This window comes from Oncorhynchus masou, unplaced genomic scaffold, assembly GCF_036934945.1.
Source record: "Oncorhynchus masou masou isolate Uvic2021 unplaced genomic scaffold, UVic_Omas_1.1 unplaced_scaffold_839, whole genome shotgun sequence".
In the NCBI taxonomy this organism is placed as follows: Eukaryota; Metazoa; Chordata; class Actinopteri; order Salmoniformes; family Salmonidae; genus Oncorhynchus; species Oncorhynchus masou.
Window position 1 is genome coordinate 176,075 of NW_027014853.1, and position 24,278 is coordinate 200,352.

A 24,278-nucleotide genomic window follows, 5' to 3' on the forward strand; every position below is an offset into this window, starting at 1 on the left:
GTGTGTGTGTGTGTATGTGTGTGTGTGTGTGTTGGTGTGTGTGTGTGTGTGTCTTATTGGTGTGTAGTGTGTGTGTGTGTGTATGTCTGTCTTATTGGTGTGTGTATGTGTGTGTGTGTGTGTGTGTGTGTGTCGGTGTGTGTGTGTGTCTTATTGGTGTGTAGTGTGTGTGTAGTGTGTGTGTGTGTGTGTGTAGTGTGTGTGTGTGTAGTGTGTGTGTAGTGTGTGTGTAGTGTGTGTGTAGTGTGTGTGTCTCCATAATTGGACAGAATGCTTATTTATCCTCTTAGTGTTTATTTTACAGCTCATAGGAGCGTCGTCCTTAAACTATCAACCCCTCTGTATCAAATATCACTTTTTATTTATTTTTTAAACAACACACATTGTTCTTCAAAGTCAAGTCCACACAATCATAATAATATATAATTCATTCACTTCCCCCCAAAAAAAAAAAAAAAAAAAAAAAGCATAAAGTTTTAAATATACTAGAAAGAAAAATATATAACAGTTGATATATATATACACTTTAAAATATGATCTAAACTTGTAAACGGTCAAAAGCAATGTGAGCAACGTGAAACTGCATCCCAACATGTGTCTCCTCAGACGGTTGTAGAGTACAGTAGAGGTCTGGGACTTTATTAAGGCTGGGAGCCAGAGGTGGGCCAGCTTGGTGCATGGCCACTGGGGTCATTTGACCGACTGTTTGACCGACTGTGTTTGACCGACTGTGTTTGACTGACTGTGTTTGACCGACTGTGTTTGGGTGTGTGTAACCCACATGAGCACAGAAGATGCATCATGTTCCACATGTTTCTAAGGGGTGCTGATGGCCCCTTATTGAGCTGACTGTAGTTGGCTGACTGTTTTCGGGTTCTGTGTAACCTAGTTGTCTGACTGTTTTCGGGTTCTGTGTAACCGAGTTGTCTGACTGTTTTCGGGTTCTGTGTAATCTAGTTGGCTGACTGTTTTCGGGTTCTGTGTAATCTAGTTGTCTGACTGTTTTCGGGTTCTGTGTAAGCTAGTTGTCTGACTGTTTTTGGGTTCTGTGTAACCTAGTTGGATGACTGTTTTTCGGGTTCTGTGTAACCTATATTCTCCAGCTGTTCTCTGTTCTGTTCGTAACATTTCGACCAGGACCTAGGCTACCAGTTAGGATAAGGAGTGAGTGACCGTGCCTGTACTTCCTGTATTCCTGAATCCTGTCCAAGACCAAGGAGACCTTTTACTCAGAGCTCAGTCTTACCCCCGACCGCACCACCTGGCCCAGCTCCAGCTCCTGCCCCAGCTCCTGCCCCAGCTCCTGCCCCAGCTCCTGCCCCAGCTCCAGCCCCAGCCCCAGCTCCTGCCCCAGCTCCTACCCCATCTCCGTTGCTGGGTGGGCTAGAGGCGGAGGCTGACTGGAAGCCCAGAGAGGCAGAGTTGATGCAGTATCGTTTCCCTGTGGGTCTGGGGCCGTCATCAAACAGGTGTCCGAGGTGAGAACCACACTGAAACATACAGACTGATTACTCAGCAATATCCAAGCAACATTTTGTTGTAATTGTAAATATGAAAACTAAAATCTGTGACCCCCTCCAAGGAGAACCGATAATCTAGTCTCTACTTCCGCCTTCACCAAAACAGATCTCCTATCTCTGCTAGTCTTTAACGTCTAGGTGGACCTCATATCTAACCAGGTCACTATTGTAACAGAGAGTTGGTTATCAATGTCTTCAACTAAACGGTGACATAATGTGAACCAGTTTACCTGACTACAGCTGGTCTCAACTCTGTGCATCCCGTAGGCGAAATCATCTGTTACAGTGACTGACTCCTCCGTCACCAGGTCATAGAAGGAAGGCCAACCTGGAACACAGAAACATCACATCCTATTACTGGAACACAGAAACAACACATCCTACTACTGGAACACAGCAAACAACACATCCTACAACTGGAACACAGCAAACAACACATCCTACTACTGGAAGACAGCAAACAACACATCCTATTACTGGAACACACGAAAACAACACATCCTACTACTGGAACACAGAAACATCACATCCTACTACTGGAACACCTACTGGAACACAGAAACAACACACCCTATTACTGGAACACAGCAAACAACACATCCTACTACTGGAACACAGAAACAACACATCCTACTACTGGAACACAGCAAACAACACATCCTACTACTGGAACACAGCAAACAACACATCCTATTACTGGAACACCTACTGGAACACAGAAACAACACATCCTACTACTGGAACACAGCAAACAACACATCCTATTACTGGAACACAGAAACAACACACCCTATTACTGGAACACAGCAAACAACACACCCTACTACTGGAACACAGAATACTACTGGAACACAGAAACAACACATCCTACTACTGGAACACAGAAACAACACGTCCTACTACTGGAACATAGCAACATCACATCCTACTACTGGAACACAGAAACAACACATCCTACTACTGGAACACAGCAAACAACACACCCTACTACTGGAACACAGCAACAACACACCCTACTACTGGAACACAGAAACAACACACCCTATTACTGGAACACAGAAACAACACATCCTACTACTGGAACACAGAAACAACACATCCTACTACTGGAACACAGAAACAACACATCCTACTACTGGAACACAGCAAACAACACACCCTACTACTGGAACACAGCAACAACACACCCTACTACTGGAACACAGAAACAACACACCCTACTACTGGAACACAGAAACATCACATCCTACTACTGGAACACAGAAACATCACATCCTACTACTGGAACACAGAAACAACACATCCTACTACTGGAACACAGAAACAACACATCCTACTACTGGAACACAGCAAACAACACATCCTACTACTGGAACACAGAAACAACACACCCTACTACTGGAACACAGAAACATCACATCCTATTACTGGAACACAGAAACAACACACCCTATTACTGGAACACAGAAACAACACATCCTACTACTGGAACACAGAAACAACACACCCTATTACTGGAACACAGAAACAACACACCCTATTACTGGAACACAGAAACAACACACCCTATTACTGGAACACAGAAACAACACACCCTACTACTGGAACACAGAAACAACACACCCTACTACTGGAACACAGAAACAACACACCCTACTACTGGAACACAGAAACATCACATCCTACTACTGGAACACAGAAACAACACACCCTATTACTGGAACACAGAAACAACACGTCCTACTACTGGAACACAGAAACAACACGTCCTACTACTGGAACACAGCAAACAACACACCCTACTACTGGAACACAGAAACAACACACCCTACTACTGGAACACAGAAACAACACACCCTACTTCTGGAACACAGAAACAACACACCCTATTACTGGAACACAGAAACAACACACCCTACTACTGGAACACAGAAACATCACATCCTATTACTGGAACACAGAAACAACACACCCTATTACTGGAACACAGAAACAACACATCCTACTACTGGAACACAGAAACAACACATCCTACTACTGGAACACAGCAAACAACACACCCTACTACTGGAAAACAGCAACAACACACCCTACTACTGGAACACAGAAACAACACACCCTACTACTGGAACACAGAAACATCACATCCTACTACTGGAACACAGAAACATCACATCCTACTACTGGAACACCGAAACAACACATCCTACTACTGGAACACAGAAACAACACATCTTACTACTGGAACACAGCAAACAACACATCCTACTACTGGAACACAGAAACAACACACCCTACTACTGGAACACAGAAACATCACATCCTATTACTGGAACACAGAAACAACACACCCTATTACTGGAACACAGAAACAACACATCCTACTTGGAACACAGAAACATCACATCCTATTACTGGAACACAGAAACAACACACCCTATTACTGGAACACAGAAACAACACATCCTACTACTGGAACACAGAAACAACACACCCTATTACTGGAACACAGAAACAACACACCCTATTACTGGAACACAGAAACAACACACCCTATTACTGGAACACAGAAACAACACATCCTACTACTGGAACACAGAAACAACACACCCTACTACTGGAACACAGAAACAACACACCCTACTACTGGAACACAGAAACATCACATCCTATTACTGGAACACAGAAACAACACACCCTATTACTGGAACACAGAAACAACACACCCTATTACTGGAACACAGAAACAACACATCCTACTACTGGAACACAGAAACAACACATCCTACTACTGGAACACAGCAAACAACACACCCTACTACTGGAACACAGAAACAACACACCCTACTACTGGAACACAGAAACAACACACCCTACTACTGGAACACAGAAACAACACACCCTGCTACTGGAACACAGAAACAACACATCCTACTACTGGAACACAGAAACAACACACCCTACTACTGGAACACAGAAACAACACACCCTACTACTGGAACACAGAAACAACACATCCTACTACTGGAACCCAGAAAGAACACATTCTACTACTGGAACACAGAAACAACACACCCTACTACTGGAACACAGAAACATCACATCCTATTACTGGAACACAGAAACAACACATCCTACTACTGGAACACAGAAACAACACATCCTACTACTGGAACACAGAAACAACACATCCTATTACTGGAACACAGAAACAACACATCCTACTACTGGAACACCTACTGGAACACAGAAACAACACATCCTATTACTGGAACACCTACTGGAACACAGAAACAACACATCCTACTAGTAGAAAAAGAGAAAACAACGTGGATTCATATTTAGAAGCAACGTGGAAAGCAGCAGCGTTCTTTGTTCTGGAAGAATATGTTGAATTGACAGCTTAGAGAATAAACAGTGTGGAGGAACGGTGGGCCACGGGAGGTAGTCTGACATGTTAGAGCAGCGTAGAGAATAGCAGCGTAGAGAAGAGCAGAGTAGAGTATAATAGAGAAGATGAGAGTAGAGAAGAGCAGAGTAGAGAAGAGCAGTGTAGAGAAGAGCAGCGTAGAGTAACGTAGAGAAGAGCAGAGTAGAGCAGCGTAGAGAAGAGTAACGTAGAGAAAAGCAGAGTAGAGAAGAGCAGCGTAGAGTAACGTAGAGAAGAGCAGAGTAGAGAAGAGCAGCGAAGAGAAGAGCAGGGTAGAGAAGGGCAGAGTAGAGAAGGGCAGGGTAGAGAAGAGCAGAGTAGAGTAGAGAAGAGCAGGGTAGAGAAGAGCAGAGTAGAGAAGAGCAGGGTGGAGAAGAGTAACGTAGAGAAGAGCAGGGTAGAGAAGAGTAACGTAGACAAGTGCAGTGTAGAGAAGAGCAGCGTAGAGAAGGGTAACGTAGAGAAGGGTAACGTAGAGAAGAGTAACGCAGGGAAGAGCAGCGTAGAGAAGAGCAACGTAGAGAAGAGCAGCGTAGAGAAGAGCAGAGTAGAGAAGAGCAGGGTAGAGAAGAGCAACGTAGAGAAGAGCAGCGTAGAGAAGAGCAGCGTAGAGCAGCATAGAGAAGCGTAGAGAAGAGCAGCGTAGAGAAGGGTAGAGAAGAGAAGCGTAGAGAAGAGCAGCGTAGAGAAGGGTAGAGTAGAGAAGAGCAGAGTAGAGAAGGGTAACGTAGAGAAGAGCAGAGTAGAGCAGAGTAGAGAAGAGCAGCGTAGAGAAGAGCAGAGTAGAGAAGAGCAGAGTAGAGAAGAGCAGAGTAGAGAAGGGAAGAGTAGAAAAGAGCAGCGTTGAGAAGAGCAGAGTAGAGAAGAGCAGAGTAGAGAAGAGCAGAGTAGAGAAGGGCAGAGTAGAAAAGAGCAGCGTAGAGAAGAGCAGCGTAGAGAAGAGCAGAGAAGAGATTAAATATTGTTACGCAATGAATTTTTATAGTGTTTTCACACTGGTGCTCCCAAAATAAAAGTGCAGGTCGTACACAGCTGTGTGTATGTGTGGGCCTGCCAGCGTGCCTCCCTGCTTGCACTCGTGCAGGCCCGTGTGTATCTTCCCAGTCAACCAGAGGATTCCCCTTGGCTGGGCTCCCTCCCTCACTCCCAATCGCCATACTACCCCTTGGCTGGGCTCCCCTCTCCCTCCCGTTTCCCTCCTCCCTCCCTCCCATTCCCCATACTACCCCTTGGGCTGGGCTCCCCTCTCCCTCCCCTATCCCTCCTCCCTCCCCCCCATTCCCCATACTACCCCTTGGGCTGGGCTCCCCTCTCCCTCCCCTATCCCTCCTCTCTCCCTCCCATTCCCCATACTACCCCTTGGCTGGGCTCCCCTCTCCCTCCCGTTTCTCTCCTTTCCCTCCTCCCCTCTTCATCCCTCTCCTTTCCCTCCTCCCCTCTTCATCCCTCTCCTTTCCCTCCTCCCTCTTCATCCCTCTCCCTTCCCTCCTCCCCTCTCCATCCCTCTCCCTTCCCTCCTCCCCTCTCCATCCCTCTCCTTTCCCTCCTCCCCTCTTCATCCCTCTCCTTTCCCTCCTCCCCTCTTCATCCCTCTCCTTTCCCTCCTCCCCTCTTCATCCCTCTCCCTTCCCTCCTCCCCTCTCCATCCCTCTCCCTTCCCTCCTCCCCTCTCCATCCCTCTCCTTTCCCTCCTCCCCTCTTCATCCCTCTCCTTTCCCTCCTCCCCTCTTCATCCCTCTCCTTTCCCTCCTCCCCTCTTCATCCCTCTCCTTTCCCTCCTCCCCTCTTCATCCCTCTCCTTTCCCTCCTCCCCTCTTCATCCCTCTCCCTTCCCTCCTCCCCTCTTCATCCCTCTCCTTTCCCTCCTCCCCTCCTCATCCTTCTCCTTTCCCTCCTCCCCTCCTCATCCTTCTCCTTTCCCTCCTCCCCTTCATCCCTCCTCCTCCCCATCCCTCTCCTTTCCCTCCTCCCCTCTTCATCCCTCTCCTTTCCCTCCTCCCTCTTCATCCCTCTCCTTTCCCTCCTCCCCTCTTCATCCCTCTCCCTTCCCTCCTCCCCTCTTCATCCCTCTCCCTTCCCTCCTCCCCTCTTCATCCCTCTCCTTTCCCTCCTCCCCTCTTCATCCCTCTCCTTTCCCTCCTCCCCTCTTCATCCCTCTCCTTTCCCTCCTCCCCTCTTCATCCCTCTCCTTTCCCTCCTCCCCCTCCTCATCCCTCTCCTTTCCCTCCTCCCTTCCTCATCCCTCTCCTTTCCCTCCTCCCCTCCTCATCCTTCTCCTTTCCCTCCTCCCCTTCATCCCTCCCTCCCCTCCCCCTTCCCATTTCCCTCCCCTTCCCCTTCCCTCCTCATCCCTCCCCTTTCCCTCCTCCCCTTCCCCTCCTCATCCCTCCCCTTTCCCTCCCTCCCCCTTTCCCTCCTCCCCTCTTCATCCCTCCCCTTTCCCTCCTCCCCTCCCCCTCCCTCTCTAAATAGGTTTGTTTCAGGTTGTTATGAGGAACAGAGGACATCAGTCTGAAATTAGAACCTTTCTCCAATCACTTCCTAAATGTAGGGGACGAGATCACTATAGAACAGCTCTGAATTAACGTCTTCATCAAAATGTTCAGACAGACAGACAGAAAGTCAGAGACAGACAGTAGTCCCCACAGACAGACAGACAGACAGACAGACAGACAGACAGACAGACAGACAGACAGACAGACAGACAGTAGTCCAGACAGACAGGAGACAAGGAGAGGGAGGGCAGGAGGGAGAAGGGGAGGGAGGGCAGGAGGGTGAAGGGGACGGAGGGCAGGAGGGTGAAGGAGAGGGAGGGCAGGAGGGAGAAGGGGAGGGAGGGCAGGAGGGAGAAGGGGAGGGCAGGAGGGTGAAGGAGAGGGAGGCCAGGAGGGAGAAGGGGAGGGAGGGCAGGACGGAGAAGGGGAGGGAGGGCAGGAGGGTGAAGGGGAGTGAGGACAGGAGGGAGGGCAGGAGGGTAGGAGGGAGAAGGAGAGGGAGGGCAGGAGGGAGAAGGGGAGGGAGAGCAGGAGGGAGAAGGGGAGGGAGAGGGGCAGGAGGGTGAAGGGGGAGGGAGGGCAGGAGGGTGAAGGGGGGAGTGAGGACAGGAGGGAGAAGGGGGAGGGAGGGCATGAGAGGGAGAAGGGGGGAGGGAGGGCAGGAGGGAGAAGGGGAGTGAGGGCAGGAGGGAGAAGGGGGAGTGAGGACAGGAGGGAGAAGGGGAGGGAGGGCAGGAGGGGAGGGAGGGCAGGAGGGAGAAGGGGAGGGAGGGCAGGGAGGGAGAAGGGGGAGGGAGGGCAGGGGGGAGGGAGGGCAGGAGGGAGAAGGGGAGGGAGGGCAGGAGGGAGAAGGGGAGGGAGGGCAGGAGGGAGAAGGAGAGGGAGGGCAGGAGGGAGAAGGGGAGGGAGGGCAGGAGGGAGAAGGGAGGGAGAAAGGGAGGGAGGGCAGGAGGGAGAAGGGGAGGGAGGGCAGGAGGGAGAAGGGGAGGGAGGGCAGGAGGGAGAAGGGGAGGGAGGGCAGGGAGGGAGAAGGGGGGAGGGAGGGGCAGGAGGGAGAAGGGGAGGGAGGGCAGGAGGGAGAAGGAGAGGGAGGGCAGGAGGGAGAAGGGGGAGGGAGGGCAGGAGGGAGAAGGGGAGGGAGGGCAGGAGGGAGAAGGGGAGGGCAGGAGGGAGAAGGGGAGGGAGGGCAGGAGGGAGAAGGGGAGGGATGAGAACCAGCTGTGTATTAATATACACCGTGAACGGTGCTCCAACAGAAGATAGATCATATCTCTATCTGCGGTAGAAAACAGAAGATAGATCATATTTCTATCTGCGGTAGAAAACAGAAGATAGATCAAATCTCTATCTGCGGTAGAAAACAGAAGATAGATCAAAGCTCTATCTGCGGTAGAAAACAGAAGATAGATCATATCTCTATCTGCGGTAGAAAACAGAAGACAGACCATATCTCTATCTGCGGTAGAAAACAAAAGATAGATCATATCTCTATCTGCGGTAGAAAACAGAAGTCATCACTGGATGTGACCTGAGCCATTGGACCCAACCAAGCTTCCTGTAATACTACAAGCCCCTCCCATTCCTCCACCCTTTTCTCCTCCTCAGGCATAGCCGTCTATCCCTGAACCCGAGCTCCATGAACCGTCAGCCCCCTACGGTACACCAACCAGACCCTGCAACCGTCCACCACCCGAGCTCCATGAACCGTCAGCCCCCTACGGTACACCAACCAGACCCTGCAGCCGTCCACCACCCTAGCTCCATGAACCGTCAGCCCCCTACGGTACACCAACCAGATCCTGCAGCCGTCCACCACCCTATCTCCATGAACCGTCAGCCCCCTACGGTACACCAACCAGACCCTGCAGCCGTCCACCACCCTAGCTCCATGAACCGTCAGCCCCTACGGTACACCAACCAGACCCTGCAGCCGTCCACCACCCTATCTCCATGAACCGTCAGCCCCTACGGTACACCAACCAGACCCTGCAGCCGTCCACCACCCTATCTCCATGAACCGTCAGCCCCCTACGGTACACCAACCAGACCCTGCAGCCGTCCACCACCCTATCTCCATGAACCGTCAGCCCCCTACGGTACACCAACCAGACCCTGCAGCCGTCCACCACCCTATCTCCATGAACCGTCAGCCCCTACGGTACACCAACCAGACCCTGCAGCCGTCCACCACCCTATCTCCATGAACCGTCAGCCCCCTACGGTACACCAACCAGACCCTGCAGCCGTCCACCACCCTATCTCCATGAACCGTCAGCCCCCTACGGTACACCAACCAGACCCTGCAGCCGTCCACCACCCTAGCTCCATGAACCGTCAGCCCCTACGGTACACCAACCAGACCCTGCAGCCGTCCACCACCCTATCTCCATGAACCGTCAGCCCCCTACGGTACACCAACCAGATCCTGCAGCCGTCCACCACCCTATCTCCATGAACCGTCAGCCCCCTACGGTACACCAACCAGACCCTGCAGCCGTCCACCACCCTATCTCCATGAACCGTCAGCCCCCTACGGTACACCAACCAGACCCTGCAGCCGTCTATCCCTGAACCCGAGCTCCATGAACCGTCAGCCCCCTACGGTACACCAACCAGACCCTGCAGCCGTCTATCCCTGAACCCGAGCTCCATGAACCGTCAGCCCCCTACGGTACACCAACCAGACCCTGCAGCCGTCCACCACCCTATCTCCATGAACCGTCAGCCCCCTACGGTACACCAACCAGACCCTGCAGCCATCCACCACCCTATCTCCATGAACCGTCAGCCCCCTACGGTACACCAACCAGACCCTGCAGCCATCCACCACCCTATCTCCATGAACCGTCAGCCCCCTACGGTACACCAACCAGATCCTGCAGCCATCCACCACCCTATCTCCATGAACCGTCAGCCCACTACGGTACACCAACCAGACCCTGCAGCCATCCACCACCCTATCTCCATGAACCGTCAGCCCCCTACGGTACACCAACCAGATCCTGCAGCCGTCCACCACCCCTCTCCACCCTGGACCCCACAGAGCTCTCTGTAGTACAACAAACAGACCCTAAACCCCCCCCCCCCACCCATCCATCCTCCACCGTGCTCCTCAAGCCCCTAACAATCTACCTCCTGGACCCACCAGCTTCCTTCCTACGACTCTCCCTCTCCTTCCTACGACTCTCCCTCTCCTTCCTACGACTCTCCCTCTCCTTCCTACGACTCTCCCTCTCCTTCCTACGACTCTCCCTCTCCTTCCTACGACTCTCCCTCCTTCCATCTCCCTGTGGTAGGTCATCATCAACCAAACTCTCTTCCCCCATCCCTCCCTCCTTCCATCTCCCTGTGGTAGGTCATCAACAACCAGACTCTCCTCCCCCATCCCTCCCTCCTTCCATCTCCCTGTGGTAGGTCATCATCAACCAGACTCTCCTCCCCCATCCCTCCCTCCTTCCATCTCCCTGTGGTAGGTCATCAACAACCAGACTCTCCTCCCCCATCCCTCCCTCCCCTCTCCTCCCCCATCCCTCCCTCCTTCCATCTCCCTGTGGCAGGTCATCAACAACCAGACTCTCCTCCATGTTTTTCCTCTTCAGGTCCTATCAGTCTACCCCTGGAGCCTCCAGCTCCCTGAAACAAGCACCACCCCCTGTCCATCACCCTGGAGCCTCCAGCTCCCTGAAACAAGCACCACCCCCTGTCCATCACCCTGGAGCCTCCAGCTCCCTGAAACAAGCACCACCCCCTGTCCATCACCCTGGAGCCTCCAGCTCCCTGAAACAAGCACCACCCCCTGTCCATCACCCTGGACCACCAGCTCCCTGAAACAAGCACCACCCCCTGTCCATCACCCTGGAGCCTCCAGCTCCCTGAAACAAGCACCACCCCCTGTCCATCACCCTGGAGCCTCCAGCTCCCTGAAACAAGCACCACCCCCTGTCCATCACCCTGGAGCCTCCAGCTCCCTGAAACAAACACCACCCCCTGTCCATCACCCTGGACCACCAGCTCCCTGAAACAAGCACCACCCCTGTCCATCACCCTGGAGCCTCCAGCTCCCTGAAACAAGCACCACCCCTGTCCATCACCCTGGAGCCTCCAGCTCCCTGACACAAGCACCACCCCCTGTCCATCACCCTGGAGCCTCCAGCTCCCTGAAACAAGCACCACCCCCTGTCCATCACCCTGGACCACCAGCTCCCTGAAACAAGCACCACCCCCTGTCCATCACCCTGGACCACCAGCTCCCTGAAACAAACACCACCCCCTGTCCATCACCCTGGACCACCAGCTCCCTGAAACAAGCACCACCCCCTGTCCATCACCCTGGAGCCTCCAGCTCCCTGAAACAAGCACCACCCCCTGTCCATCACCCTGGAGCCTCCAGCTCCCTGAAACAAGCACCACCCCCTGTCCATCACCCTGGAGCCTCCAGCTCCCTGAAACAAGCACCACCCCTGTCCATCACCCTGGACCACCAGCTCCCTGAAACAAGCACCACCCCTGTCCATCACCCTGGAGCCTCCAGCTCCCTGAAACAAGCACCACCCCTGTCCATCACCCTGGAGCCTCCAGCTCCCTGAAACAAGCACCACCCCCTGTCCATCACCCTGGAGCCTCCAGCTCCCTGAAACAAGCTCCATCACCCTGGAGCTTCCAGCTCCCTGAAACAAGCACCACCCCCTGTCCATCACCCTGGAGCCTCCAGCTCCCTGAAACAAGCACCACCCCCTGTCTATCACCCTGGAGCCTCCAGCTCCCTGAAACAAGCACCACCCTCTGTCCATCACCCTGGAGCCTCCAGCTCCCTGAAACAAGCACCACCCCCTGTCCATCACCCTGGAGCCTCCAGCTCCCTGAAACAAGCACCACCCCCTGTCCATCACCCTGGACCACCAGCTCCCTGAAACAAGCATCACCCCCTGTCCATCACCCTGGACCACCAGCTCCCTGAAACAAGCACCACCCCTGTCCATCACCCTGGACCACCAGCTCCCTGAAACAAGCACCACCCCCTGTCCATCACCCTGGACCACCAGCTCCCTGAAACAAGCACCACCCCCTGTCCATCACCCTGGAGCCTCCAGCTCCCTGAAACAAGCACCACCCCTGTCCATCACCCTGGAGCCTCCAGCTCCCTGAAACAAGCACCACCCCCTGTCCATCACCCTGGACCACCAGCTCCCTGAAACAAGCACCACCCCCTGTCCATCACCCTGGACCACCAGCTACAGCTCCAACACCATGGTCTCCCTGCGGTAGGTCATCAACAACCACAGTCCCCATCCCCCTCAAGCTGTAAACCGTCTACCCCTGAGGAGTTAGGGGAGGGGACGGCTTTGGCCAACGACTACAAAGCCATGAAATTCCACAGCTACACAGGAAACACACTGGGGAATAGAGGAATCTATGAGTCAGAAGAGGAGAATCCCGAACTCCAACTTCACACACTGGAGTGCGTGCGCGTGTGTGTGCGCTTTATTACCACTGGTTAGAGACTCAGTGAATGGAGCAGTGTAGCCTATTAAGGGAATAGGGTAGCATTTAGTACACAAGCCCTGGTTTAGACAACAGCAGTCCACTATTAAGGGAATAGGGTAGCATTTAGTCCACTATTAAGGGAATAGGGTAGCACTTAGTCCACTATTAAGGGAATAGGGTAGCATTTAGTCCACTATTAAGGGAATAGGGTAGCATTTAGTCCACTATTAAGGGAATAGGGTAGCATTTAGTCCACTATTAAGGGAATAGGGTAGCATTTAGTCCACTATTAAGGGAATAGGGTAGCATTTAGTCCACTATTAAAGGAATAGGGTAGCATTTAGTCCACTATTAAGGGAATAGGGTAGAATTTAGTCCACTATTAAGGGAATAGGGTAGCATTTAGTCCACTATTAAGGGAATAGGGTAGCATTTAGTCCACTATTAAGGGTACACCCTGTTCAGTTGTTGAAGGAAACGTTGATTTGAGGGACGTAAACATTTTGTAGAAAATACAGCACATGTTTTTGGTGCTTGTGGACACACAACATGTCTCTCCATCTCCCCCCCCCCCACACACACACACACCTCTCTATCTCCGCCTATTGTTCATCTCAACTTCGCCACTAGGCCACTGCTCCTCGGGACCTTGGTTAGCTGAAACAGGTGTCTTCTAGTAGGGCTGGAGCAAAAGCCTGCCCCACATAGCTTTCCAGAAGGAGGGTTGTTTCTGAGAACGTACCTCATTCACTCATCCTCATTCAAAATCATTTCCCTGAAACCCTTTAGTAAAAGAATCGTAGCATTCACCACAGTTCCTCCCCGCTCTCCAGTGACACCGCGGCCGATCTCCCCTCTCAGGTATTTCCTAATTACAGCCTAAGACAAATCGCTGGTCAGAGAGAGAGAGAGAGACTGCAATTAAACCCAACAGGAATTCCTAAAGGATGAGCTATGACAGACTCCCAGATAGCTTTCATCTAAAAACACCTCTCTGGAAGTGTCTTAGAGGATACCATTTAGGACACAGTCTATGTAATGCACTGCTCTTACTTCTTGCACTATGTGCTGCTGTTGTCTCTGCTCAATAATGTTTTGCTACCGTGCTGTGTTGCTACCGCCGTGCTGTGTCGCTACCGCCGTGTTGTGTCGCTGCCGCCGTGCTGTGTCGCTACCGCCGTGCTGTGTCGCTACCGCCGTGCTGTGTCGCTACCGCCGTGCTGTGTCGCTACCGCCGTGCTGTGTCGCTACCGCCGTGCCGTGTCGCTACCGCCGTGCTGTGTTGCTACCGCCGTGCTGTGTTGTTGTCATTAGGTCTCTCTCTTTATATAGTGTTGTGGTGTCTCTCTTGTGATGATGTGTGGTTTTGTCCTATATATTTTTATTTTTTATTCCAGTCCCCGTCCCGCCAGGAGGCCTTGTTGTCTTTTTGTAGGCCGCCATTGTGAAATAAGAATGTTCTTAACTGACTTGCCTACTTAAATAAAAACGGTTAAATAAATTACATTTTAAAAAATTACTTTTGACCAGACCCCTATGGGCCCAGGTGCTGGTCAAAACTGGTGCACTATCTAGACTAGAGAACAGGGCGGGGCCCTGGTCAAAACTAGATCACTATCTAGACTAGAGAACAGGGCGGGGCCCTGGTCAAAACTAGTGCACTATCTAGACTAGAGAACAGTGTGGATCCCTGGTCAAAACTAGAGCACTATCTAGACTAGAGAATAGTGTGGCTCCCTGGTCAAAACTAGTGCACTATCTAGACTAGAGAACATGGCGGGCCCTGGTCAAAACTAGTGCACTATCTAGACTAGAGAACATGGCGGGCCCTGGTCAAAACTAGTGCACTATCTAGACTAGAGAACATGGCGGGGCCCTGGTCAAAACTAGTGCACTATCTAGACTAGAGAACATGGCGGGGCCCTGGTCAAAACTAGTGCACTATCTAGACTAGAGAATAATGTGGGGCCCTGGTCAAAACTAGTGCACTATCTAGACTAGAGAATAGTGTGGGGCCCTGGTCAAAACTAGTGCACTATCTAGACTAGAGAATAGTGTGGGGCCCTGGTCAAAACTAGTGCACTATCTAGACTAGAGAATAGTGTGGGGCCCTGGTCAAAACTAGTGCACTATCTAGACTAGAGAATAGTGTGGCTCCCTGGTCAAAACTAGTGCACTATCTAGACTAGAGAACAGGGCGGGGCCCTGGTCAAAACTAGTGCACTATCTAGACTAGAGAATAGTGTGGCTCCCTGGTCAAAACTAGTGCACTATCTAGACTAGAGAACATGGTCAAAACTAGTGCACTATCTAGACTAGAGAATAGTGTGGCTCCCTGGTCAAAACTAGTGCACTATCTAGACTAGAGAATAGTGTGGCTCCCTGGTCAAACTAGTGCACTATCTAGACTAGAGAATAGTGTGGCTCCCTGGTCAAACTAGTGCACTATCTAGACTAGAGAATAGTGTGGCTCCCTGGTCAAACTAGTGCACTATCTAGACTAGAGAATATGGTGGCCTGGTCAAACTAGTGCACTATCTAGACTAGAGAATATGGTGGCCTGGTCAAACTAGTGCACTATCTAGACTAGAGAATAGGGTGGCCTGGTCAAACTAGTGCACCATCTATAATGTCAATACTAGCTACAGTGGCTAGCTAGCTTGGAGTGTTGTGTGCATTGCATCTGTGCATTTAGCTAGATACCATCCCTTAGGCTACATTGCATCTGTGCATTTAGCTAGATACCATCCCTTAGGCTACATTGCATCTGTGCATTTAGCTAGATACCATCCCTTAGGCTACATTGCATCTGTGCATTTAGCTAGATACCATCCCTTAGGCTACATTGCATCTGTGCATTTAGCTAGATATCATCCCTTAGGCTACATTGCATCTGTGCATTTAGCTAGATACCATCCCTTAGGCTACATTGCATCTGTGCATTTAGCTAGATACCATCCCTTAGGCTACATTGCATCTGTGCATTTAGCTAGATACCATCCCTTAGGCTACATTGCATCTGTGCATTTAGCTAGATACCATCCCTTAGGCTACATTGCATCTGTGCATTTAGCTAGATACCATCCCTTAGGCTACATTGCATCTGTGCATTTAGCTAGATACCATCCCTTAGGCTACATTGCATCTGTGCATTTAGCTAGATACCATCCCTTAGGCTACATTGCATCAGTGCATTTAGCTAGATACCATCCCTTAGGCTACATTGCATCAGTGCATTTAGCTAGATACCATCCCTTAGGCTACATTGCATCAGTGCATTTAGCTAGATACCATCCCTTAGGCTACATTGCATCAGTGCATTTAGCTAGATACCATCCCTTAGGCTACATTGCATCAGTGCATTTAGCTAGATACCATCCCTTAGGCTACATTGCATCTGTGCATTTAGCTAGATACCATCCCTTAGGCTACATTGCATCTGTGCATTTAGCTAGATACCATCCCTTAGGCTACATTGCATCAGTGCATTTAGCTAGATACCATCCCTTAGGCTACATTGCATCTGTGCATTTAGCTAGATACCATCCCTAGCCTACATTGCATCTGTGCATTTAGCTAGATACCATCCCTTAGGCTACATTGCATCTGTGCATTTAGCTAGATACCATCCCTTAGGCTGCATTGTGACTGGCTCATCCATGGCTGTACAGACATTTATTTTATTTTGTTGGCTCCCACGTAGGGGTTCATGCTCTCTGATTGGCTCAAACTAAGTTTTTTGGCCACTGACGAGCATTGCGATTGAGGTTCGGCAGTGATCTCAGTGTTCTAGCGAGAGAATGAAGGGCCTCCCACTGTGATAACGACCTATCAGCAATGAGATTCTCAGTGTTCTAGCAAGAGAATGAAGGGCCACCCACTGTGATAACGACCTATCGGCAGTGAGATTCTCAGTGTTCTAGCAAGAGAATGAAGGGCCTCCCACTGTGATAACGACCTATCGGCAGTGAGATGCTCAGTGTTCTAGCAAGAGAATGAAGGGCCTCCCACTGTGATAACGACCTATCGGCAATGAGATTCTCAGTGTTCTAGCAAGAGAATGAAGGGCCTCCCACTGTGATAACGACCTATCGGCAATGAGATTCTCAGTGTTCTAGAGAGAGAATGAAGGGCCTCCCACTGTGATAACGACCTATCGGCAGTGAGATGCTCAGTGTTCTAGAGAGAGAATGAAGGGCCTCCCACTGTGATAACGACCTATCGGCAGTGAGATTCTCAGTGTTCTAGCAAGAGAATGAAGGGCAGGAAGTGTTTTTTTGTTTTTACTCAGAAATCCGAAGGACACACACATACACACCTAGACACACTGTCAGACTACACCCTTTTCTTTACCAAGCAGGTGACAAAACAGACACACACCACGTTGCAAAGAAGGTGATATTAGCCAGCAGGGTGGCTCCACTGGCGTAAATAAGACCAGAGAAAGAGAGAGAAAGATGACGAGCTCCTGATGATGAGAAGCCTGGGGATGGCAGCTAGACATTATGCTGAGTGGAACATGGGATACATCCCAAATGGCACCCTATTCTCTATGTATTCCCACTGTGGGGCCAATGAGATTCTCAGTGTTCTAGAGAGAAAGTAGTGCACTACCCCTATGGGGCCCTGGTCTAAAGTAGTGCACTACCCCTATGGGGCCCTGGTCTAAAGTAGTGCACTACCCCTATGGGCCCTGGTCTAAAGTAGTGCACTACCCCTATGGGTCCTGGTCTAAAGTAGTGCACTACCCCTATGGGGCCCTGGTCTAAAGTAGTGCACTACCCCTATGGGGCCCTGGTCTAAAGTAGTGCACTACATCCCAAATGGCACCCTATTCTCTATGTATTCCCCTGTGGGGCCTGGTCTAATGTAGTGCACTACCCCTATGGGGCCCTGGTCTAAAGTAGTGCACTACCCCTATGGGGCCCTGGTCTAAAGTAGTGCACTACATCCCAAATGGCACCCTATTCTCTATGTATTCCCCTATGGGGCCCTGGTCTAAAGTAGTGCACTACCCCTATGGGGCCCTGGTCTAAACTAGTGCACTACCCCTATGGGTCCTGGTCTAAAGTAATGCACTACATCCCAAATGGCACCCTATTCTCTATGTATTCCCCTATGGGTCCTGGTCTAAAGTAGTGCACTACCCCTATGGGTCCTGGTCTAAAGTAATGCACTACCCCTATGGGGCCCTGGTCTAAAGTAGTGCACTACCCCTATGGGTCCTGGTCTAAAGTAATGCACTACCCCTATGGGGCCCTGGTGTAAAGTAGTGCACTACCCCTATGGGGCCCTGGTCTAAAGTAGTGCACTACCCCTATGGGTCCCTGGTCTAAAATAGTGCACTACCCCTATGGGGCCCTGGTCTAAAGTAGTGCACTACCCCTATGGGGTCCTGGTCTAAAGTAGTGCACTACCCCTATGGGGTCCTGGTCTAAAGTAGTGCACTACCCCTATGGGGTCCTGGTCTAAAGTAGTGCACTACCCCTATGGGGCCCTGGTCTAAAGTAGTGCACTACATCCCAAATGGCACCCTATTCTCTATGTATTCCCCTATGGGTCCTGGTCTAAAGTAGTGCACTACCCCTATGGGGCCTGGTCTAAAGTAATGCACTACCCCTATGGGGCCCTGGTCTAAAGTAGTGCACTACCCCTATGGGTCCTGGTCTAAAGTAATGCACTACCCCTATGGGTCCTGGTCTAAAGTAATGCACTACCCCTATGGGGCCCTGGTCTAAAGTAGTGCACTACCCCTATGGGTCCTGGTCTAAAGTAATGCACTACCCCTATGGGTCCTGGTCTAAAGTAATGCACTACCCCTATGGGGCCCTGGTCTAAAGTAGTGCACTACCCCTATGGGCCCTGGTCTAAAGTAGTGCACTACCCCCTGGACACTGGTCTAAAGTAGTGCACTACCCCTATGGGTCCTGGTCTAAAGTAGTGCACTACCCCTATGGGGCCCTGGTCTAAAGTAGTGCACTACCCCTATGGGGCCCTGGTCTAAAGTAGTGCACTACCCCTATGGGGCCCTGGTCTAAAGTAGTGCACTACCCCTATGGGTCCCTGGTCTAAAGTAATGCACTACCCCTATGGGGACCTGGTCTAAAGTAGTGCACTACCCCTATGGGCCCTGGTCTAAAGTAGTGCACTACCCCTATGGGCCCTAGTCTAAAGTAGTGCACTACCCCTATGGGTCCTGGTCTAAAGTAGTGCACTACCCCCTGGGCCCTGGTCTAAAGTAGTGCACTACCCCTATGGGTCCTGGTCTAAAGTAATGCACTACCCCCTGGGCCCTGGTCTAAAGTAGTGCACTACCCCTATGGGTCCTGGTCTAAAGTAGTGCACTACCCCTATGGGTCCTGGTCTAAAGTAATGCACTAAATAGGGAATAAGGTGCCATTTGGGACTCTATACCAAGTATATTCTACCATGTATTTTAGCATGAAGCAAACGAAGTGAAACAAGACAACGTGACTCGTCCTCGGCGTGGCCTGGACTTGTGAGGCGGTTGGTCGGTGCCAGATGAAGTCATGGAATAACGTGTGAAGGTTAAAATGTTTGCCGTGTCAAACCTACCTGATCCAGAGTCAAACTTTGTCTCGGACCTGCAAAAGGGAGACAGCGGATTATAGACAAAGTCGCTTTTCTCTCAACTATAAAGAAACAATACAACAAGCAGCAGGCACTTCAAAAGTGCCACGAACAATATACAAGAAATAAAGATAAATTAAATGGTGTTCTCTCCTCTCCTTGATATTATGGGATGTTCTTCCCAAACCGTCTCCAATGGGAACATAGGGTCTAAGCTACGAGGCTGTGTGTGTGTGTGTGTGTTGTCCTATTTGCGTGTGTGTACGTGTCTCTCTCTGTAAGGCTACCCGAGCTGTAAATCCTGTCCAGTTGTCTTTGAAGCTCTGTGTGTTGCGCAGGGAAACAGGCGACCTGGTAACGAGGCTCGGTGGATGGCTCTGGCCTCCTATCAGCTACAGTTAACCTTTAAATGGGTCAGACAAGCCAGGGGCTCTTTAACCAATCAGAGAGAGACTAGGGACTAAGAGGAGGGACAGTGCCTCTTTAACCAATCAGAGAGAGACTAGGGACTAAGAGGAGGGACAGTGCCTCTTTAACCAATTAGAGAGAAACTAGGGACTAAGAGGAGGGACCAGTGCCTCTTTAACCAATCAGAGAGAGACTAGAAGGGACTAAACTTGCTCTGAGGAGAGGAAGGTTAGACCAGTCAGAAGGAGATAGGAAGTGGGGATACAGTAATGATGTCACCGACATTCTAAGAACTTACTTGAACAACGGGGAGCCGCAGACAACACAGGTGTAGATCCCATCCTCTTTGTATTCAGTGTATTCCCCTCTGAAGGCACTGTGAGGGGGGAATTGGATCAACGCACTCGTTACACTCGTACAGTCCAGGCAAGTCATTTTAGTCATTTATCCAGAGCTACTTACTGTTAGTGCAGTCAACTTAAGACAACCACATAATAACAGTGATAGACCAATGCGCCTCAATAAGAACATCATGTTCACGTTGCTGTCTGAATCATCTCAACTCACACATTATTTGCCCCTGGCTTCCAGCCTAGCATTTAGTTTGGTACAGCGGGGGTTAATATAAACCTAGCATTGAGTTTGGTACAGCAGGGGTTAATATAAACCTAGCATCCCTATGGTGAAGCACAGTGGTGGCACCATCCCTGTGGTGAAGCACGGTGGTGGCACCATCCCTGTGGTGAAGCACGGTGGTGGCACCATCCCTGTGGTGAAGCACGGTGGTGGCACCATCCCTGTGGTGAAGCACGGTGGTGGCACCATCCCTATGGTGAAGCACGGTGGTGGCACCATCCCTATGGTGAAGCACGGTGGTGGCACCATCCCTATGGTGAAGCACGGTGGTGGCACCATCCCTATGGTGAAGCACGGTGGTGGCACCATCCCTATGGTGAAGCACGGTGGTGGCAGCATCCCTATGGTGAAGCACGGTGGTGGCAGCATCCCTATGGTGAAGCACGGTGGTGGCAGCATCCCTATGGTGAAGCACGGTGGTGGCACCACCATCCCTATGGTGAAGCACGGTGGTGGCACCATCCCTATGGTGAAGCACGGTGGTGGCACCATTCCTATGGTGAAGCACGTTGGTGGCACCATCCCTATGGTGACTCCTTGCTGTCCCCAGTCCACCTGGCCGTGCTGCTGCTCCAGTTTCAACTGTTCTGCCTTATTATTATTCGACCATGCTGGTCATTTATGAACATTTGAACATCTTGGCCATGTTCTGCTATAATCTCTACCCGGCACAGCCAGAAGAGGACTGGCCACCCCACATAGCCTGGTTCCTCTCTAGGTTTCTTCCTAGGTTTTGGCCTTTCTAGGGAGTTTTTCCTAACCACCGTGCTTCTACACCTGCATTGCTTGCTGTTTGGGGTTTTAGGCTGGGTTTCTGTACAGCACTTTGAGATATCAGCTGATGTACGAAGGGCTATATAAATAAATTTGATTTGATTTGATTATGGTGAAGCACGGTGGTGGCACCATCCCTATGGTGAAGCACGGTGGTGGCAGCATCCCTATGGTGAAGCACGGTGGGGGCAGCATCCCTATGGTGAAGCACGGTGGGGAACCATCCCTATGGTGAAGCACGGTGGTGGCACCATCCCTATGGTGAAGCACGGTGGTGGCACCATCCCTATGCTGATGCACGGTAGTGGCACCATCCCTATGGTGAAGCACAGTGGTGGCACCATCCCTATGGTGAAGCACGGTGGTGGCACCATCCCTATGGTGAAGCATGGTGGTGGCACCATCCCTATGGTGAAGCATGGTGGTGGCACCATCCCTATGGTGAAGCACGGTGGTGGCACCATCATTTATGGTGAAGCATGGTGGTGGCACCATCCCTATGGTGAAACCTGTGGTGCATCATGCTGGTGGGGATGTTTTTCATTCGACAGGGACTGGGAGACTAGTCAGATTCGAGGGAAACATGAACTTTAAGCAAAGTACAGAAGATTCTTGATAAAAACCTTTCCAGAGCACTCAGGAACTCTGGGAGGATCTGCAGTGTAAAATTGGAGAAATTTCAAAATACAGGTGTGCCAAGCATGTGGGGGCCCTACCCCAGAAGACTTGAGGCTGTAATTGATGCCAAAGGAGCTTCAACAAAGTGCTGACTAAAGGGTCTGAATACTTATGTAAATGTGATATCAGTTCATTGTAGGCTTTTTTATACATTTGCAAACATTTCTACAAACCTGTTTTTGCTTTGTCATTGTGGGGTATTGTGATGTCATTGTGGGGTATTGTGTGTAGATTGAGGGAAAACAACTATTTAATCCATTTTAGAATAAAGCTGTAACGTAACAAAATGTGGAAAATGTCAAGGGGTCTGAATACTTTCCAAATGCACTGAAGGCTGAGACTTTTGGGGTCCCTATAGTGTAGGCTTTGGGGGTTTCTATACTGTAGGCTTTGGGGGTCCCTATACTGTAGGCTTTGGGGGTCCCTATACTGTAGGCTTTGGGGGTCCCTATACTGTAGGCTTTGGGGGTCCCTATACTGTAGGCTTTAGGGGTCCCTATACTGTAGGATTTGGGGGTCTCTATGCTGTAGGCTTTGGGGGTCCCTATACTGTAGGCTTTGGGGGTCCCTATACTGTAGGCTTTGGGGGTCCCTATACTGTAGGCTTTGGGGTCCCTATACTGTAGGCTTTGGGGTCCCTATACTGTAGGCTTTAGGGGTCCCTATACTGTAGGCTTTGGGGGTCCCTATACTGTAGGCTTTGGGGGTCCCTATACTGTAGGCTTCGGGGTCCCTATGCTGTAGGCTTTGGGGTCTCTATGCTGTAGGCTTTGGGGTCTCTATGCTGTAGGCTTCGGGGTCCCTATGACTGTAGGCTTTGGGGGTCCCTATGATGTAGGCTTTGGGGGTCCCTATGCTGAGAAGGTAGGCTTTGGGGGTCCCTATGCTGTAGGCTTTGGGGGTCCCTATGCTGTAGAATTTGGGGGGTCTCAGAAGGACTATACTGTAGGCCAGGGGGGGGTCTCAGAACCACTACTGTAGGCTTTGGGGGTCCCTATACTGTAGGCAGGGGGGGGTCCCCACTACTGTAGGCAGGGGGGGGTCCAGAACTATGCTGTAGGCTTTGGGGGTCTCCACTACTGTGGCCAGGGGGGGGTCTCAGAACCATGCTGTAGGCAGGGGGGGTCTCAGAACCATACTGTAGGCAGGGGGGGTCTCAGAACCACTACTGTAGGCCAGGGGGGGAGGGGTCTGAGGGACTGTAGGCTTTGGGGGTCCCTATGCTTTGTAGGCTTTGGGGGTTTATAAATCATGTAGGCTTTGGGGGTTTTCCCAGGTATACTGTAGGCTTTGGGGGTCCCTACTACTGTAAACAAGATGCTTTGGGGGTCTCTATCACTCAGGTTAGGCAAGAGGGGTCTCTATAATGTAGGCTTTGGGGGTCTCTATGCTGTAGGCTTTGGGGGTCCCTATGCTGTAGGCTTTGGGGGTAATATACTGTAGGCTTTGGGGGTCCCTATGCTGTAGGCTTTGGGGGTCTCTATGGTGTAGGCTTTGGGGTCTCTATGTTTTGTAGGCTTTGGGGTCCTATGCTGTAGGCTTTGGGGGTCCCTATGATGTAGCTTGCTGTAGGCATGTTGGGGGTCCCTGATTGATGTAGGCTTTAGGGGGTCTCTAGCGGACAGAGAATGTGGAAGGCTTTGGGGGTCTCAAATGTACTGTAGGCTTTGGGGTCTCTATGACTGTAGGCTTTGGGGGTCCCTATGCTGTAGGCTTTGAGGGGTCCCTAGATGCTGTAGGCTTTGGGGGTCCCTAGATGCTGTAGGCGGGGGGGACTAGATGCTGTAGGCAGGGGGGGAGCTAGCTGTAGGCTTTGGGGGTAGATAGAGGTAGGCTTTGGGGGTCCATATACTGTAGGCTTTGGGGGTTTCTATACTGTAGGCTTTGGGGTCTCTATGCTGTAGGCTTTGGGGGTCTCTAGATGTAGGCTTTGGGGGATCTATGCTGTAGGCTTTGGGGGTATCTAGCTGTAGGCTTTGGGGGTATCTATGCTGTAGGCTTTGGGGGTATCTATGCTGTAGGCAGGGGGGTCTCTATGCTGTAGGCTTTGGGGGTCATCGGGAGCTATGCTGTAGGCTTTGGGGGTCCCTATACTGTAGGCTTTGAAGGTTCCTATACTGTAGGCTTTGGGGGTCCCTATATGTAGGCTTTGGGGGTCCCTATACTGTAGGCTTTGGGGGAGCTAGATAGAGGTAGGCTTTGGGGGTTTCTATACTGTAGGCTTTGGGGGTCCCTATGCTGTAGGCAGGGGGTCCCTATGCT

General features: G+C 51.1%; 1 protein-coding gene across 1 annotated transcript; it reads right to left on the reverse strand.

The window, feature by feature from the left end:
- Positions 1–448: 448 nt before the first annotated feature.
- LOC135537759 (methionine-R-sulfoxide reductase B3-like) lies at positions 449–20,582 on the reverse strand. Its single transcript, XM_064963776.1, has 4 exons — positions 20,227–20,582; positions 19,506–19,534; positions 1,751–1,848; positions 449–1,490 (listed from the first exon to the last, which is right to left on the reverse strand). Exons 1-4 carry the CDS (start codon positions 20,370–20,372, stop codon positions 1,230–1,232), a joined length of 534 nt encoding a protein of 177 aa, XP_064819848.1. The 5' UTR covers positions 20,373–20,582; the 3' UTR covers positions 449–1,229.
- Between the last annotated feature and the right edge of the window lie 3,696 nt (positions 20,583–24,278).